Here is a 16,607-nt window from a genome sequence, read left to right as displayed (position 1 = left end):
GACTATAAAAGCTTCTGTAAAGCCTTCACAGTGGAACGCCTTGTTCAGGGTGACCTGAGTCTGTGTCCTTGGGCCATGGTCACTCATATTTGGATCAGAATAAGCTGTTTCTTGTTCCCTTTGGTTTGCATGGACACCTCCAGTGACTTGAACCCTCCAAGGCTCACTAATTCATCATCGTGATTTCTTTGGGGAAGTAAAATCCTGTTAAGTCATGTACCCAATGGCAGGCAACTGTTATGCCCAAAGCCCTGTTCCTGTCAATCAGGTCGGGGCCCTTTGGCAAGTTTCCCACTTGGTGATAAGAGGGAAGGATGGAAACAGCACAGTGGGACATTTCATAAAACCCCAGGAAACAAAGGTCGGAAGTATGAAGGCCAGGGGCTGTGGTCCTCAGGGCAGGGATGTTACAGTAGTCCAGAGCTTTGAGGCTTTGGCTTCTACCTGCCCCTCTCTGGATAAGACTCCCTTTTCAATTGAAATATGGGGTTGGGGGGTGTGGAGGTAGATGAGCTTAGTGGAGGCCCATGGAGGCAAAGGTAAAGAGGTCAAAAACCTGGAATCTGAGCCTGGAGGTGGTGGCACATGCCTTTAATTCCCAGCACTTAGGAGGCAGAGGCAGGCGGATCTCTGTGAGTTCCAGGATGGCTAGGGCTACATACATGGAGAAACCCTCTCTCAAAATAAACAAAAAAACCTGGAATCTGAGCTCTACCTCTAGTGGGTAGGGACCTGATATTCTAAATTACATACTACGGTGTCCTTTTAAGAGTGAGTGGGCTGGCCTCGTCAAGCCTGTTACTCACCAGGAGTTACTCACCCTGCCCGCTACTCATCTGAAAACATACTGAGGTGAGGAAAGATTAATTATCCCTTTAAGGAGACCGTGTTGGTGGCAGCCCGCCTCAGTGAAGCCTGGAGTCCATCAGGTAGCACTGTACCTGCCATACCGTGTGTCTGCTTCTGAGTCCCAACTCGGAGGAGCCTAACTTTCCCTTTCCCTTCTTTTCTGTCTCTTTCATCTGGATGTCAACCCAAAGCCTGAGCATGCTTTCTCCGGTGCTCTGGGTCTTCTCACTCATCCTCCGACACTCTACCCTGACCCTACCGCTTGCCGGCCTCCATTACAAAGGACAGGGTACCTTTTCTCTCCTCCTCTTCCCCACCTCTCCATTCCCTATTCTGAGATGTGCACTTTGCTGTTCTTTAAAACAAACAAACAAACAAACAAACAAACAAACAAACAACCCTCTAAAACTGATAACGTCCTCAAGCTTCCTTCTGAGTCCATTTCTGAATTATTTCAGTAATAAGAGCTTACAGAAAGAGCCTGCATAGTGGTGTGGTGCATGCCTGTAATCCCAGCACTTCAGAGGCAGAGGCAGACAGATCTCTGTAAGTTCGAGGCCAGCCTGGTCTACAGAGCTAGTTCCAGGACAGCCAGGGCTACCCAGAGAAATCTTGTCTCAAAAAAACAAAACAAAACACACACACAAAAAAAAACAAATCCTCAAGTTACCTAGAAAGGTTTTCAGCTGGAAAAGAATATTTTTCCCCTGGCAGTTTCAATTTTTAATATTTTGGGTGAGGGCTTAGCTCAACAGCAGATGCAGGAGGCCCTGAATTCCATCTCCAACATCAAGGGGGAAAAGGTATTCTAACCATTTTGAGCAGGTGGACCAGTTCCATTACACCAAGCACTGGTTTTATTGCACAATAGTAAACAGTCATATGATCCAGCTCATCTTCTCAAACTGAAACAGCCCCATTAAATGCTTCCCATTGCCCTTCCTCCCAGCTCCTTAGCAACTGCCTTCCTAACTCTGTTTGTTTGTTTGTTTGTTTGTTTTTTACTAGTCTATGTATCTGTAACATAATACAAACTTTACTTACACATTATTTGCCCTTTGCCCCAGTTCCTAGCTCAGAGCTCCAGAACTCTCTGGCATGATCTGAATGACAGAAATACCTTTTCGTTGTTCTTAAAGAGTCTGTGGTGGTTTGGATGTAATTGGCCCCCATAAACTCCTAGGGAGCGGCACTATTGAAAGGACCAAAGAGACACCATGACAGTCTTCTCTCAGAGATCAGGGCTCAATTTCAGTTTCCTGAGACTTGAGCAAGCAGTTTCAGGGAGGGCCATGAACAAAAGACATAGTCCTTGCAGTGGCTCCCTTTCTGCGCGTACTCTGACTGCTCAAGGTTCAGCCAGTTGTTTACTGTCCGGGACCCCTCACCAACTTAGAGCTACATGCAGGGGTCAGTGTGAACGTGCGAGGCCAGCCAGCCCCCATGGCAGCTCAAGGACAGAGCCTGGGACTTGTCCAGGCCTGCCCAAAAATGATAACTGTAACCCCCAGCCAGTAAATTCAAAGGTTACACACCCTCACCCAACCATACGATGCCAAGGCGTGTACCACCCTGCTTGTGGTTTTTCCCTTTAAAACCCCTCACCCTGAGAGCTCAGCGCTGTCCTCCACCCGCTGTGTCGGAGTGTTGGACACGGACCAAGCCCAGGCTTGCTTGTTATCAATAAACTCCTTTGTGTTTTGCATCAGATATCGGCTCTGTGGTGGTCTTTCTAGGGGTGGGGGGTGTCTCGAGATGCGGCCATAACATTGTTAGGAGCTGTGGCTTTGTTGGAGTGGGTATGGCCTTGTTGGAAGGAAGTGTGTCACTGTGGCGGCAGGCTTTGGGTCTCTTTTGCTTAAGCTTTGCTCCTGTTGCTTTCTGATCATAATGTACCCAGCACCATGTCTGCCTGGACACGGCCATGTTCCCCACCATGATGATAATGGACTAAACCTCTGAACTGCAAGCCATCACCTCAATTAAATGTTTTCCTTTATAAGAGTGGTGTGGTCATGGTGTCCCTTCACAGCAATAGAAACTCTAACTAAGACAGAGTCCCTCCCCAAAACACCTGAGCTTATACTAATGTGGTAACAGGTTAAGGCCCCCTAGACAGTGTGTGTGTGTGTGTGTGTGTGTGTGTGTGTGTGTGTGTGTGCAATTAGCTTTCCTGAAAAAAGCAATTACTGGAAAATGGGGATTACCTGTTGCACCTGCCCTTTATTCTAGGGAGGAGCATCCAAGACTGAGCTGGATAAAAACTCTAGAGTCTAGAGACAGAATTCTAGAGTCTAGAATGTTGGATCACAGGGAGTTTCCAGGCGGGGAACACACAGAGGCCTGGGAGGTTGGTTGGCCTGCAAGGACCAGGAAAAGCTCCACATACTCCCTCTTCCTGTGCCCTGCCCAGCAGTCTAACATTTCCGGAATTGCATCCTTTACAAGTCAGTAAGTTTCAAGTCACATATTCTCCCCAGCTTGTGAGAAGTTGTAGCCAATTAAATCTTTGGGAACCTCCAGTTGGTAATCTGGTTGGTCAGAAGTACGGGGGTGGTCCCCAGGAGTCTTTCACTACAGCAGTGTAAAGTGGGGCAGGCTTGAGAGGCTGGACTCCGAGGAGCCTGCGAAGTCCAGTGTGCCTTTAAGGAATCACAGGACACCCAGCCTTGCATTTCTGGCTTCGCCTGTTTTGATGACCAGTGTCAGAAGTCCCCTAGCTGAGCCGCAGACTCCGGTTAGCTTGGCCATAGCTACCTGCACTTATACTGTTTTTCAGGAACTTGGTAATACAAGCCAGTTGAAAGCCTTGACCCTTCACTTGGGATTGTGCAAGTGCCCAAGAGTGACCTTTTGAGCACTTCAGCTCCATCCGCAAAGCACGCTAACAAGGCCATTTTCCTAACACTTGTCCTATGAAGAGCCCTTAAATTTGGTTACAAGCACACAGATCACAGATTGTTTTTTCACTCTCGCCTCCAGTTCTTCTGAACTCAGACCACCCTGCTTTACACTATAAACGCACCTCAGCTATGTCCTGTGAGGAGTGGGTTTGAAAACTTGGGCTCTTCTGTCCTTATGTCAGCCACCTTATGACTCAACTCCCTTTGTTTGAAAAAGTCTTGGCAGTGATTGGCAGACCGCATCTAAAAGGGCTGTGATTGAGTAACAAATAATGATGTATAAATACCTTCTTCCATTCTGTGGGCTATCTTTTCACTCTGTTGAAAAAGTGTTTTGATTCACAAAAGTTTCAAATTTTGATATAACCCAATTTATCTTTTTCTTTTAACACCTGTTTTGGACATTGTTATCTAAGAAGTCATTGCCAAATTCAATATTTTAGTTCCTTCCTCTATAGTGTCTTCAAAGTACTCTATGTTTTTAGTTTCTATATTTGTCTTTGGCCCATTTTGAATTAGATTTTATATAGATATCAAGGTTCAACTTCATTTTCTCATAATCTCTTGATCACCGGGCTGATGAGATGGCTCAGTGGATAAGGTCCCTTGCCAATGAGACCGAGAAGCCTAAATTCAACCCCTGGAATTCACGTGGTGGAAAGAAAGAAATGACTTCCAAAAGTTGTCCTCTGACCTCCAAGTGAGTATGTGCTGCACTTTGTGTATACACACACACACACACACACACACACACACACAATGTTAAAAAAAAAATGGAGAGATGGCTCAGTGGTTAAGAGCACTGACTACTCTTCCAAAGGACCAGGGTCCAATTCCCAGCATCCACATGGCAGTTCACAACCGTCTGTAACTCCAGATCAGGGGATGATCTGGCATCTTCACGCAGATATACATGCAGGCAAAACCCCAATGTACGTAATAAATAAAAATAAATCTTTTTAGAAAAATAGGAATGGAGAGACGGCTCGGCAGTTAAGAGCTCTTGGTGCTCTTGCAGACAGCCTGAGTTTGGTTCCCAGCACTCACATGGTGGCTCACAACTATCCTTAGGTCCGGGGGATCTGACAAACTTTTCTGGCCTTGGCGGGCACCTATATAGAAGTAGTGCACATACTTTAAAAAACAAAAACAACTTTTGATCATATACATGAGGGTTTACTTTTGAATTCTCTTCAGAATTTCATTGGTCTGTATAGATGCCTTCCTGTGAAAGCCATTCTGTCTCCATTGCCGCAGCTGTGTGGTAGGCTTTGATACTCTGGCATTATTCTTATTCTCTGTCATTACTCCAGCTGCTTTGGGCCCTTGGAGCTTCCCTGTGAATTTTAGGATGATTTCTCTGATTTTTGCAAGGGAAATTGCTCGGATTTGGAGAGAGACTGCACTGCCTCTGCCAGCCACCTTGAGCAGTGGCCATCTTAATTAACTTTGTGAAATTTGTCTCCTGACAAATGCAGAATAATCTTCTGTTTATATAGCTTCTTTACTTTTAGCAGCCGTTTATAGTTCTTAGGGTCTAAATTTCTCACTTCCTAAGCTTATTTCTAAGTTTGATTGTTGTTTTTAACTATTATCATCATTATTATTATTATTATTATTATTATTATTATTATATTTTTTTGGTGTTTTTTTGTTTGTTTGTTTTTTGTTTTTTTTGTTTTTTGAGACAGGGTTTCTCTGTGTATCCCTGGCTGTCCTAGAACTCGCTCTGTAGACCAGGCTGGCCTCAAACTCAGAGATCCGCCTGCCTCTGCCTCCTGAGTGCTTGGATTAAAAGTATGCGCTACCACACCCCCGGCTGTTTTTCACGGTTATTAATGGAATTGTTTTCTTAAGTTTTTTGTCGGCGTGCTCATTGTTGGTATCAAATGCTGCTGTATTAAAACAGATTACAATGCTGCTAATTCAATGTGCAGTTTGCAAGCAGAACGAGAGGAGGCTGGAACCGTTCTGGGAAGGATCCAGAATAGGAACGCAAAGCCATGACCTTCCTACCTCTTGAACACTGACTACTTTTTCTTGGCTATGCTTAACTGCTGTAGATCTCTGGCAGATTTGCAAAGGTCACATAAAGAAGTTATTTTGGCTAGTTCCTAGTTGTTTATTTAACGTCTCTGCAGGGAAGCAAGGACCTAGAACCATCCTGCTGACGTCAGTCTCCACTGCCTCTTATTCTGCAAATAGCATCACTTCAAGGAGACGGTTATGGAGCCAGACTGGTGAGAGCAGAGCCAATGCTGGGAACTAACCAGACAGGCCAGGCTAGGAGAGAATGTGGGCAGGGGTTCAGGACCTCAAGACTCAAACTTGATTCCATGTAATTGACAGACACCGTAGAAGGGTCTGCAATGGACCAAAGCCAAGGTGGGGGCCAATGAGGCCAACCTGGACCTCCTCCAGGATGCTAGAGAATGTCAGAGAGCCAGGGTTAGAGGCATCTGCCACGGATGTGCTTCCCATCCTACCAGACCTACCCCTGGCCCTTGTCGACTTCTGGAGCTCAAGGGGATTCGAATTATGAGTCCCGCTCCCAAGCCTAACTAACCCGTCTCCTCAGGCTGATGGGTAGGGGACCCATGCTCCCTCTCCTTCTAACTGGACACCAGACGCAGCATACAGCAAACACATAATAAATCAGCCCTGACAAGAATGGTGGCATGCAGGCAACTCCCTCCTGCACAGCTGACTGGGTCCTTCAAACTAAAACCCCTGGTTACTAGCCTCACACGGTAGCCAGCTGAAAAAGAGAGAAACCTGTACACAGAAAACTACAAAATGCTGCTTCTATATCTCTGAGCCTTCCCTAGAGAGTTGGACAAGGATGCTTTCAGTGGGGCATCTGAAACCCTGTGTTTGTGGAGGGCTGGACCCCTTGGCCTTCAGAGAAGAAGAAAGTAGGCCTCGAATTCAATTCTATGCCACCATCTCCCAAAGCCTCAGGCTAGCAATTTTACCTAATCCATGGTTTTAAAATAGAAAACTGAACACACACACACGCATACACACACAGAGTGTGAAGGGGACTTTAAGCTTGGCGGAACATTCCTACAGTCCTGGTTCTCAGGAAGCTGAGTAAAGAAAATCTCAAATTCGAGGCCAGTCCTGCTGTATATCAAGACAATGTCTTAAAACCAAAACCCACTGGGTGATGGTGGTACACACCTTTGATCCCAGCACTCGGGAGGCAGAGGCAGACAGATCTCTGTGAGTTCATAGCCAGCCTGGTCTACAGAGCAAGTTCCAGAACAGCCAGGGCTACACCAAGAAATCCTGTCTTGAAAAGCCAAAAAACCAACCAACCAACCAAACAAAAAACTCCAATAGCCAAGATAAATAAATAAATAAATAAATAAATAAATAAATAAATAGAACCAACAAAACCCACAAAAAATAGAATCTTTGAATTAGATATTGACCTTCAAAAACTAATTTCAGGAGCTGGATAAATGGCCCAGAGGTTAAGAGCACTGGCTACTCTTCCAAAGGACCTGGGTTCAACTCTGGCACCCACGTGACAGTTCACAACTGGCTATAACTCTGGTTCCAAGGGATCTGATGTCCCTTTCTGGCCTCCTCAGGCACCAAGCATGCATGTTGTATGCACAGTCATACATGCAGACAAAACATCCATGCAGATAAAATTTAAAAAGAAAATAAAAATAAAACCAATTTCAAAAGGCAGACAGTGAAAACCATGAATATGATTCCATTTACATCAGCACCCAGCACAAGCAAATTCAAATACAAAAAGGTACCAAGTAGAACAGAGGTTCCCAAGGGCTGGAGGGAAGAAGAGGGGAAGAATTACTGTCTGATGATGAGTTTGGTTGGGAGTGACAGGCGGTACTAGTGAATGCAGTTAATTACACTGAACCGACAGCTTCCTAACCCTTCAGGCTAGACCTGTTACTTTTGTGTCATCATGACTTTAAAAAACAAAACAAAACAAAACAAAACAAAACAAAAAAACATTTCAAGCCAGATGTGGCAACCCCGCAACCCCACAGGAGGCTAAAGCAGGAGGATTACTCACTGCAGTTCAAGTCTAGCCTGGGCTACATAACAAGATCCAGTTTCAACTCCCACACCTGGTCCCCCAAAAATGTCATGTGAAAACCTGTACTTAGGGTTTTTCTTTAAATAAGAAAGAAAAGAAGGTAGATAGGAAGACAGATCTATGGACATCAGGTTATAATTTTTGTAGCAACAAGTGGCCTTCCTGCTGGGTGGGGCCATACCCCATTCCAATATTACCATTGTAGGCTAGCCTCACTCACTTGTCTGATGTGGCTGGCCGTATCAGAAAGAGTAGTCCCGAACCGCTCAGTCGACATTAGGCTCCCCACCCACTCCCCACCGCTTTTCTATTCTGGTCTTCTAATTGCATTGCTGGAGGCCAGAAAGCAGCCAGGTATGAGAGCACATAGCAAGGGCCATCGACGGATAATCAAGAGTCCTCCATCTCAGACTTTGGCCAGCCTCTGAGCTCGGGAGATCCAAGAAGCATATGAGCTGAGAGATAATGATAAGCCAGAATCTCCTGACCTACGGCTTTCCCATACCTAAGCAGTCATGATTTTGAAAACAGGCTAAGCTGACCTCACCTTAGAACTCTGGTTTCCTGAGTCACCCTCAGCCTCCTTCAGCCTCTCCGGTGATGGCACAGGCTCAGCCAGTCCAGCAAGCACAGCCTCCTCGGGGCTGAAGTCACTTTCGTGAGGCCATCTTTATCTGCCACAGTGTGTTTTCTGTCATTGCTCATCCGCATGTCCACCTGGCTGTGGAGCAAGGCCTATTTAGAACTTCCGGGGAAATATACACGGAAGTCTGTACGTTTCCAAAGACTTGGCAATGAAGAGGCTGTAAAGGCAAGGCTCGATGGGAGAGCACTTGCCTAGAACAATGAAGCATCAGGTTGGATCCCCAGCTCCAGGGGGTGGGGGGTGGGGATATGTGTAAAATATCACACTAGTAATTGTTCAGCTAGTATTTGGGTTGTGGTGAGCTAAATAAAATCTAGCACTAAAACTAAGGTTCTCTTTTGTGTTTACATTTTTAACATGGCGACCAGAAAATTTAGCTCCATATGAGGCTTGCACATGCTCTAATGTTACTGTTGTTCCATGACCCAGTGTTATTTTATATAGCCAACTAGCACTTGGGTGGGATTCGAACTGGGAAAGTGTGGTGTTTTCCCTACTTCTAAAAGTGAAGTGCTTTACTGTTCCCTTTCCTTCTCCATGTTGTGGGCCAACTCCCCTCATCTAGGGCTGAAGCTCGTCTTGAAGATCTCTTCTGTCTCCCAACATCTAGCTCATCCTGGGCCACCCGGTTCTCAGACTTTCCTACAGGGTTTCTTTTTTTTTGGGGGGGGGGAGAGAAATAAAAAAGGAAGGACATGACTGCTCATAAGTATGATGGAAGGTGTATTGTAGATATGAGGAAAAGCATACATAGCCAGAATCCAGAGTAAACATGACCACCCTGAGCCGGGCTATGGGAGGAAGTGAGAGGAGAGAGGGGAGAGCCAGGAGACCAAGGGGCCAGGAGGTTAAGGGTTAAAAAAAAAAAAAAAAAAAAAGGTAAAAGGAACAGAGTAGCGCAAAAGGCTGGATTATATAGGGAAGAGCTGCAGGGGGTAGAGCAGCCTAGTCCCTGGGCTGGAGAGTTCAGGGGAGAGGGAGGGGTACACCAGCCATACCCTGAGGGACTAAGGGATGCTGGGAGACCCTGGAGGCATGTTACATAGTTACTTCAGTTAGTTCTTTTCCGCAGGTTTGAGACCTAACACCTTTTCCATCCTGTACAGTAACAATGTGTCTATCACTCAAAACCCCACTGCAAACGGTTTTCTCTTGACACCATGCCGAGTGCCGCTCACAAACAACCAGGCTTTCACTGGCTGAGAGCAGCAGATCAGAGCCCACCACGAAAAGACAAGAGCTGCAAGTTTGTCTTCACGCGCTTGTCTTCCCTGACCCCAGGAAATCTGACCCCTCCTGCTTCTTCCTGGCAGACTCTAGCCCACTTTCCTGGCTAGGTCCAGTTGCTGAGCTGCGTTAAGAGAGGTGCGGGAGCTTTAATCCCAGCCCTTGGGAGGCAGAGGCAGCCAGATCTCTGTGAGTTCGAGGATAGTCCAGTAGTCTACATATTGAGTTCCATCCAGGTCAGGCAAGGCTATACAGTCAGTGAGACACTCACTATCTGAAACAAAACAAAACAAAACACACCCCTACAAGAGGCAGAGATGCCCTCACATCAGAAGGCAATCAGAAGTCCTTGAGACACAACAAAATTAGAACCTCGGATTCCCACTTTTTTTCTGTGTGTGCATGCTAGGGATCAAACCTAGAACCTAGTAGACATGCTAGTCAAATACTCTGTGCCCAAGCCTTCCCTTTCTTTCTTTTTTTGGTTTTTCAAGACAGGGTCTCACTGTGTAGCACTAGCTGTTCCATAACTCGCTCTGTAAACCAGGCTGGCCTTGAACTCAGAGATTTGCCATCCTCTGCCTCCCGAGTGCTGGGACTAAAGGACAAGGTGTGCTACCACCATCCCTGCATTTGATTGATTTTTTTTAAGCATTGGCTTTCCCCCATAAAGATTCAGTGTTGGCTGGTTCAATCTCCGGCTCCCACTCAACTGCTACAGGACTGTGACCAAGGTCACTCTTCTTACATTACTCTGTGTTTCTTCACCTGTAACCACAGGGACAACTCTACCCACCTCACAAGGGTTGCCGAGAAAATTAAATTAAACAATGGATGAAAAAATGCTTTGTGTATTTTAGATGTTTCATAGACATTAACTTCTTTTCCTATTCTTTACCCTTTCCTATAGCCAGTAAGTCTAGAAAACACACACACACACACACACATACACACACACACACAGCACACAGAGTCATATAGAACTGAAAATAAATCTATGCTATGACCCGTTGTGTTATTTCTGAACCTAGGCATTTGGTACACGCTTTAAACTCTGGTAGAGGAAGTCTTTGCGGGGAGACAACAGTTTGGTAGCCTCACCTACAGTCTGGCAAACTGAGGTGCTCAGGGAAATTTCAGGCTTGTCTAATGTCTGAAAGATGAATTCTATATGAGCAGAGGCTGGTTGTCATGGGAAGTACCCAAGAAACACTAGGAATAGAGAGGTCAAGATTCCCACCCTGTGAAAGAAACACGAAAGTTGTCAGGATCAAAAGGGTCATTTGTGGCAACCTTAACAACAGCAACAAGAAACAAATGATGCCAGTGTGCTGGGGCATGCTTTTAATCCCAGCACTTGGGAGGCAGAGGTAGGAGGAGCTCTATGAGTTCAAAGCTAGTCTAGTCTACATAGCCAGGGCCAGGCCAGCCAGTGCTCCACCGTTGACAGCCTGTCTCATAAAAAAAAAAAAAGTAAACAAGGGGTTATGAATGGAAATGTTTGTCTTATGGAAATGACTACAAGAGCTTCTGTTAGATCCTAACCTTACAGAGACCATTGCACTTTTATGGTGCCAGGGATTAAACCCAGGATCTTGCACATGCTAAGCATGCACTCTGAACTACATCCCTAGCATCAGTGTGACATCACATAAAAAACACTTCTACAGGAATATCTCCCCGGTATCTGTCTGTTCAGCTTCAGACCCACACCACTGTTAATTAATCATTGTATCCTGAGATTGTTATTTCAAAATATCTAATGCAATCCTCTTCATTTGAGTCTTTTAAAACTTCCCCTTGGGCCAGCAAGATGGTGGATAAAGGGACCTGCAAACAAGCCTGGGGACCTGGGTTCGATCCCCAGGACCTACATGGTGGAAAGAGAATTCTTGCAAATTGTTCTCTGACCCCTATATATGCATCATGGCACACGCACACACCTTTACATACAAAATAAATAAAAAGCAATTGAAAACCTCTCCCTTGCCTCAACCTGTTTGCATATGTGGATAGATTACCATGGCATATATATTACCATTTCAATATTCTGCTATTCACAAATACCAGTGTTCTTTGGAGAATCTCTTCCTCCTCTGATCCCCGCTCCCATGTTGAAAAGGATGTAGAGTTTGAGGTGATTTACATGGGCAAGGCCAAAGTGAAGTTTGCGAGCCATGAGGAATCAAGTGTTCAGAATGTTTGCTTAGCCATCTCTATGGAGTCTTTCCGAAGATGCAAACCACAGGTACTCTGTAAGCATTTCTTCCTATGCAGTAGAGCTTTACCTGGGAAAAGGCTATAGTACAGAGAAGCAAGCAAACTCATCTCTTCATGAGGAAGCCTGAACAGGTGTTTTGTTTTTTTTTAATCATGTTGAATTTAGCACAGAGGATCAACCCTAACTATTCAAGAGAAACAGCTATTTCCCTGAGTCGAACACGCTCCATCCACAGGGATTTTAAATTTCTTAAGGACACTTATTTATTTATCTATGTATTGGGGAGTGTCGGGGAAACAGGTGCACGCCACAGCAAGCATGCCGAGGTCAGAGGTCAGCTTGCAGGAGTCAGTTCTCTCATTCCACCATGTGGCTCCTGGAGAGCCAACTCGGGTCGTCAGGTTTGGTGGTAGGCTTGGCAGTGGCTGCCCTACCCACTGAACCATTTCACCAGCCCCAGGGTATTCTTAAGTGTAAAATTCTTAGCATGTCTGGACCTTGTTGGGGGAATAGGGTAGAATGAGAAATGAATAAACTATTCCTCTTAAATTTTAACGACATATCTAGTATTATGTCCTCCGGAGGTGTGGGTCAAGGGGTTACTGTGTGCCTTAGGATTAATAATAACAAAAGTGTTAGAAACCCCGTTTTGATGGCCCCAGATAAACAGAGAGGAATCCTTCTAGCTCCTCCTAAATGGTAGGACTGGATTATACCACCATGTGTGAACCCTATTCTGCTCATAGGATGAGGACCTTTTAGAAGATGAATTCTTCATGCCCTAGCCTTAGCTCCTCATAACGGACAAATCTACCTCCCACGCTAGAGACATTAAAGCCCACAGTCATATAATTTTAAGGATTGAGGATTGACAAATACCATATATGCTTGTTTGGTTTTCGAGATAGGCTTTCTCTGTGTAGCCCTGGCTGTCCTGGAACTAGCTTTGTAGACCAGGCTGGCCTTGAACTCACAGAGATCCTCCTGCCTCTGCCTCCTGAGTGCTGGGATTACAGGTGTGCACCACCACCACCTGGCTTTTATTTATATATTTTAAGACAGAGTCACAAGTGGTCTTGAACTCACTATGTAGCCTAGGATGACCTGGAATGCCTGATCCTCCCATCTCTACCTCCCAAGTGCTAGGATTATAGGCACACACCACTACACCCAGTTCAATATTTTTTAAAGTCTATTTTTAAAGGTTTATTATTATTATTATTAATTGTGTCTATGGGTATGTACACATAAGTGCTGGTGCCCTTAGGAAGGTGGATGCATCAGATCCTCCTTGGCTTGAGTTACAAGTAGTTGTGAGCCACCCACTATGGGTACTGAAAAATCTAACTCTAGTCTTCTGCAGGAGTAGGACATGCTCATAACTGCTGAACTGCCTCAGTAAGTCAGAAGTTACATCCTCTAAATGAACTGGTAAGGCAAAATAGGCTTATGAGAGCCAAGGGTGATCAGTGGTCTAGCTTGACCAGCATACACTTGAGAAGTGAGAGCCTATGGACTGGGGCTCCCATAAAAGAAGCACCCCATAAACATTTGCTTTGCTTCAAATACAGAGTTGCAATCAGATTCCTAACATGGCCAAGTTTCTGGACCAGAACCACACCTCAGGTAAAAAAGAATTGGGGATTGCTGCCCCCCCAAAAAGGAAAAAGAATGATTTTTAAAAAGATTAAGATACAAGGTGCTTAGATCAGAGTCGTTTTGGAAGCTCACAGTAATATCTACTCTACCCTGCTGGACTTAGCTCTAACCCCCAGAGAGGGAGTTTAGAACAAAGCATTGTTCCCTCTGCCCTGGTTTCAGCTGTGTATAAAGGATGTAAGAACAGCCCAGCCCACAGTTCTATACACAGGGGTCCCGCACTCTAGGAAAGCTGGCTGGCCCAGCTAAAAACATCTGCCAGATTCCAAAGACACCTAAACAGCCAGGTGCTGCTACCAGAGAAAGACCAGCATTTCTATAGGTGAAATTGGTGGACTGATACAGGTTGGTGGAGAAACACCATCAACAGATGAAAGAAAAAGTCCCTTGTTTGTGACACCCTCCCCCCCATTGATCTTACAGTGTCACTGACAGTCACACCCAACTACACTGTCAGTCACACCCAACCACCAAGCCACCCAGAGTCATAAAAGCTGTGAACCAGAAAACTGCAGCTTCTCACATAGAGGGTCAAGTCAGGTATCCTATTAACATACTCAGCCCCATCATGGTGAGATGCCCTCTCTTTGGAACAGCCACGCACACACACACACACACACACACACACACACACACACACACACACACCTCTACTCACCTGATTGCCAAACACAGCCACCGAGCAAGCTGTTGAGACTTCATCAGCCCCGAACCAGACGGAAGCAATGCGTGAAGGCATGCCCAGGATGAAGACCTGTGCCACAGAGCAAATGACCTGACCCACCACTGTGACTGGGAAGAGGTGAGGCTCCAGGCTGCCTAGCTTCACCCAGGCCCCCAGGCAGTTGAGAGCTGAACCAGTGATCGCGATGGTTCGAAGACCAAATTTCTCCAGCATCCAGGCCACGGGCAGGAGCAGAGGGATGTACACCAGCATGTAGCACATGGACAGCCAGTCGATGGCAAAGGCGCTGACGCCATAGAAGGTCATGAAGATGTTGTTGATGGAGCCATACTGGATCCACTGGAAGGCGTTGCACAAGGAGTAGCAACTAAATACCAGGACCACGGCCCAGCGGCGCTTGCTCACCTTGATCACACTGCTTTGCGGACCTGAGCTACTGCGATGGGTCACGGCGCTGGGTTGAGCAAAGGTACTAGGGGGTGCTGAACTGCTGGGATGCACAGAGACGCTGGGGTCGATGGAGACGCTGGGATGGCCTGAGACGCTGGGATGGATGGAGTAGCTGGTGTCGGTCTGGAATGAGGACTCGGGTGCAGGGTTGTCATCGCTCTTCTCCTGGTTAAGACTTTCATTCACCATGACCACAGCGTGCTCCTGAGCCCCAGACTCCTACAGTCTTATGGGCCAGTGGCCTTTGGGCTGTCCCCCGAGAGCTGAGGGTTGTCCAGAAGCGCACCTCTGTTCGCGCGGAGAAACCGAGACGTACTCCTCTTGCTGGTCCTTGGGAATCCTTATTTCCCGCCCCTGCCCCCGCCCCTCGCAAACTCTTGTCCCCAAGTCGGCCGCAGACTCCTCGCCACGCGCTCCAGGCTGTTCCTGCCTGGAACTCCCAGATGAAGTGTGGACCGTCCTGGAAAAAGTTTGCTAGCTGAACTGCTGCTGGGCCGACTGGGTTCGCTCCCGGGCAGGCTGGGGCCTCGCCCCCTCGGGCGCACGTGACCGCCCCGCCCCCGGCCTGCCCGGCTCCCCACGCCCCGCAACCCCTCCCACCCGGGTTCCCCTGACTTCTTGAGCAGGGCCCCCCCCGCAGGACACCGCGCTTGTTTCGCCATAGCTTGGGGTGCATTCCTCCATCACGTCCCGGGCGCCATGGAAACCGCCCGGTTAGCCCCCACCCCCTACACGGCCCCTAAATTCATTTGTTCCCCCCAACTCCCAGAGGACTCCGCTGGACGATCCCGCCTGTCCTTCCGAGGTCAGAGTCTTCTCGGGGCCAGCGCGCGTGCCCCGAGGCCCTGGGGTCCCCAAAGCGCTCAGGGTGGGGATCCGAGACGGATCCAGGACTTTCTTCCTCTTGCCTGGGCTCCCCTCCTGGGGCTGACCTCTCCGGGTGACAGTTGAGCGTCCCTTGTGGAAAGCTTGCTTTTCTCACGGCCCTCCTTGCGGACAAGGTCTTATCTTGGTGGAACTCGTACACGAACTTGAAGGCTGTTTAGTCTCTGACGAGTCCCTGCGGCCTCCCACGAGGGAACCCCGGGAGCCGAGCACAGCCTAGAGTAGAAGCTGTCGGAAGTGCGGCTGGCTGCGCTAGCTCTGGGCATGGTGTTCAGCGGTTCTGGCAGCCCCGTAGCACTGGGCTGCCATCTGCCGATCCCCTGAGAGTTACCACTTCGCAGCCTAGCGGTGGCTTGAGCCACTCCCTATCAACCAGTCCCGTGGACGACAGTGATAAAGGCTGGAGAGATGGCTCAGAGGTCAAGAGCATTGGCTGCTCTTCCAGAAGACCCCGATTCAATTCCCAGCACCCACATTGTAGCTCACAACCGTCTGTAACTCCAGTTCCAGAGGATCTGACAACCCTCACTCAGACATGCATGCAGACAAAACACCAATGAACATAAAAAGAAAAGAAAAGAAAAGAAAAGAAAAGAAAAGAAAGAAAGAAAGAAAGAAAGAAAGAAAGAAAGAAAGAAACCCAACATTTCTGATTAGCAACCTAGGTGTGGAACTATATAGGTCACTCACTGCACAGCACCTCTGTGCCCCAGTTTCATCTACACAATGTGGATGGTGAAATAATAGCCCTTAGGAAAATCCTTGGCTGATAATTCATCCCACAAATGTTGGCTATCCTGCACTGGGGTAAGCATGCTTAGTGCATTACTTCACGTGTGAGCCCTGCCGGGAATTCTATGATGTGCTTACTATCGCTCACGTCTGTATTTGTGTATGCATATTGTATATGTGCATGCACACCAGGCTCTGAAATCACCAAGCTAAGCCCTTAGTCCTCTTGCCTCATTTTATAGACAAGAAAACAGAGCCTCTTAGAAGTGAGT

General features: G+C 47.1%; 1 protein-coding gene and 1 long non-coding RNA gene across 4 annotated transcripts in view; one reads left to right on the top strand and one right to left on the bottom strand.

Annotated features, from left to right (window-relative positions):
* The window catches only part of Flvcr2 (FLVCR choline and putative heme transporter 2), a 61,321-nt gene extending 46,007 nt beyond the window's left edge, over window positions 1-15,314 (bottom strand). For both annotated transcript variants that reach the window (XM_059279937.1, XM_059279938.1), the window contains exon 1: window positions 14,242-15,314. In XM_059279937.1, coding sequence (XP_059135920.1) covers window positions 14,242-14,907 — 666 coding nt within the window. In that variant the 5' untranslated portion in view covers window positions 14,908-15,314. The remainder of the gene's footprint in view (window positions 1-14,241) is intronic.
* LOC131924646 (uncharacterized) lies at window positions 3,166-5,862 on the top strand. Of its 2 annotated transcripts, none has more exons than XR_009382956.1 (3): window positions 3,166-3,296; window positions 4,272-4,452; window positions 5,662-5,862. It is a non-coding gene; the product is annotated as an uncharacterized LOC131924646 (long non-coding RNA). The 2 variants fall into 2 exon arrangements; XR_009382957.1 differs by having other exon boundaries at window positions 3,166-3,300; window positions 4,337-4,452.
* Window positions 15,315-16,607: the final 1,293 nt, after the last annotated feature.

Source organism: Peromyscus eremicus, chromosome 14, assembly GCF_949786415.1.
Source record: "Peromyscus eremicus chromosome 14, PerEre_H2_v1, whole genome shotgun sequence".
NCBI classification, from domain to species: Eukaryota; Metazoa; Chordata; class Mammalia; order Rodentia; family Cricetidae; genus Peromyscus; species Peromyscus eremicus.
The sequence above is the reverse complement of the archived record's forward strand: the minus strand, read 5'-3'. Positions and strand labels throughout refer to the sequence as shown.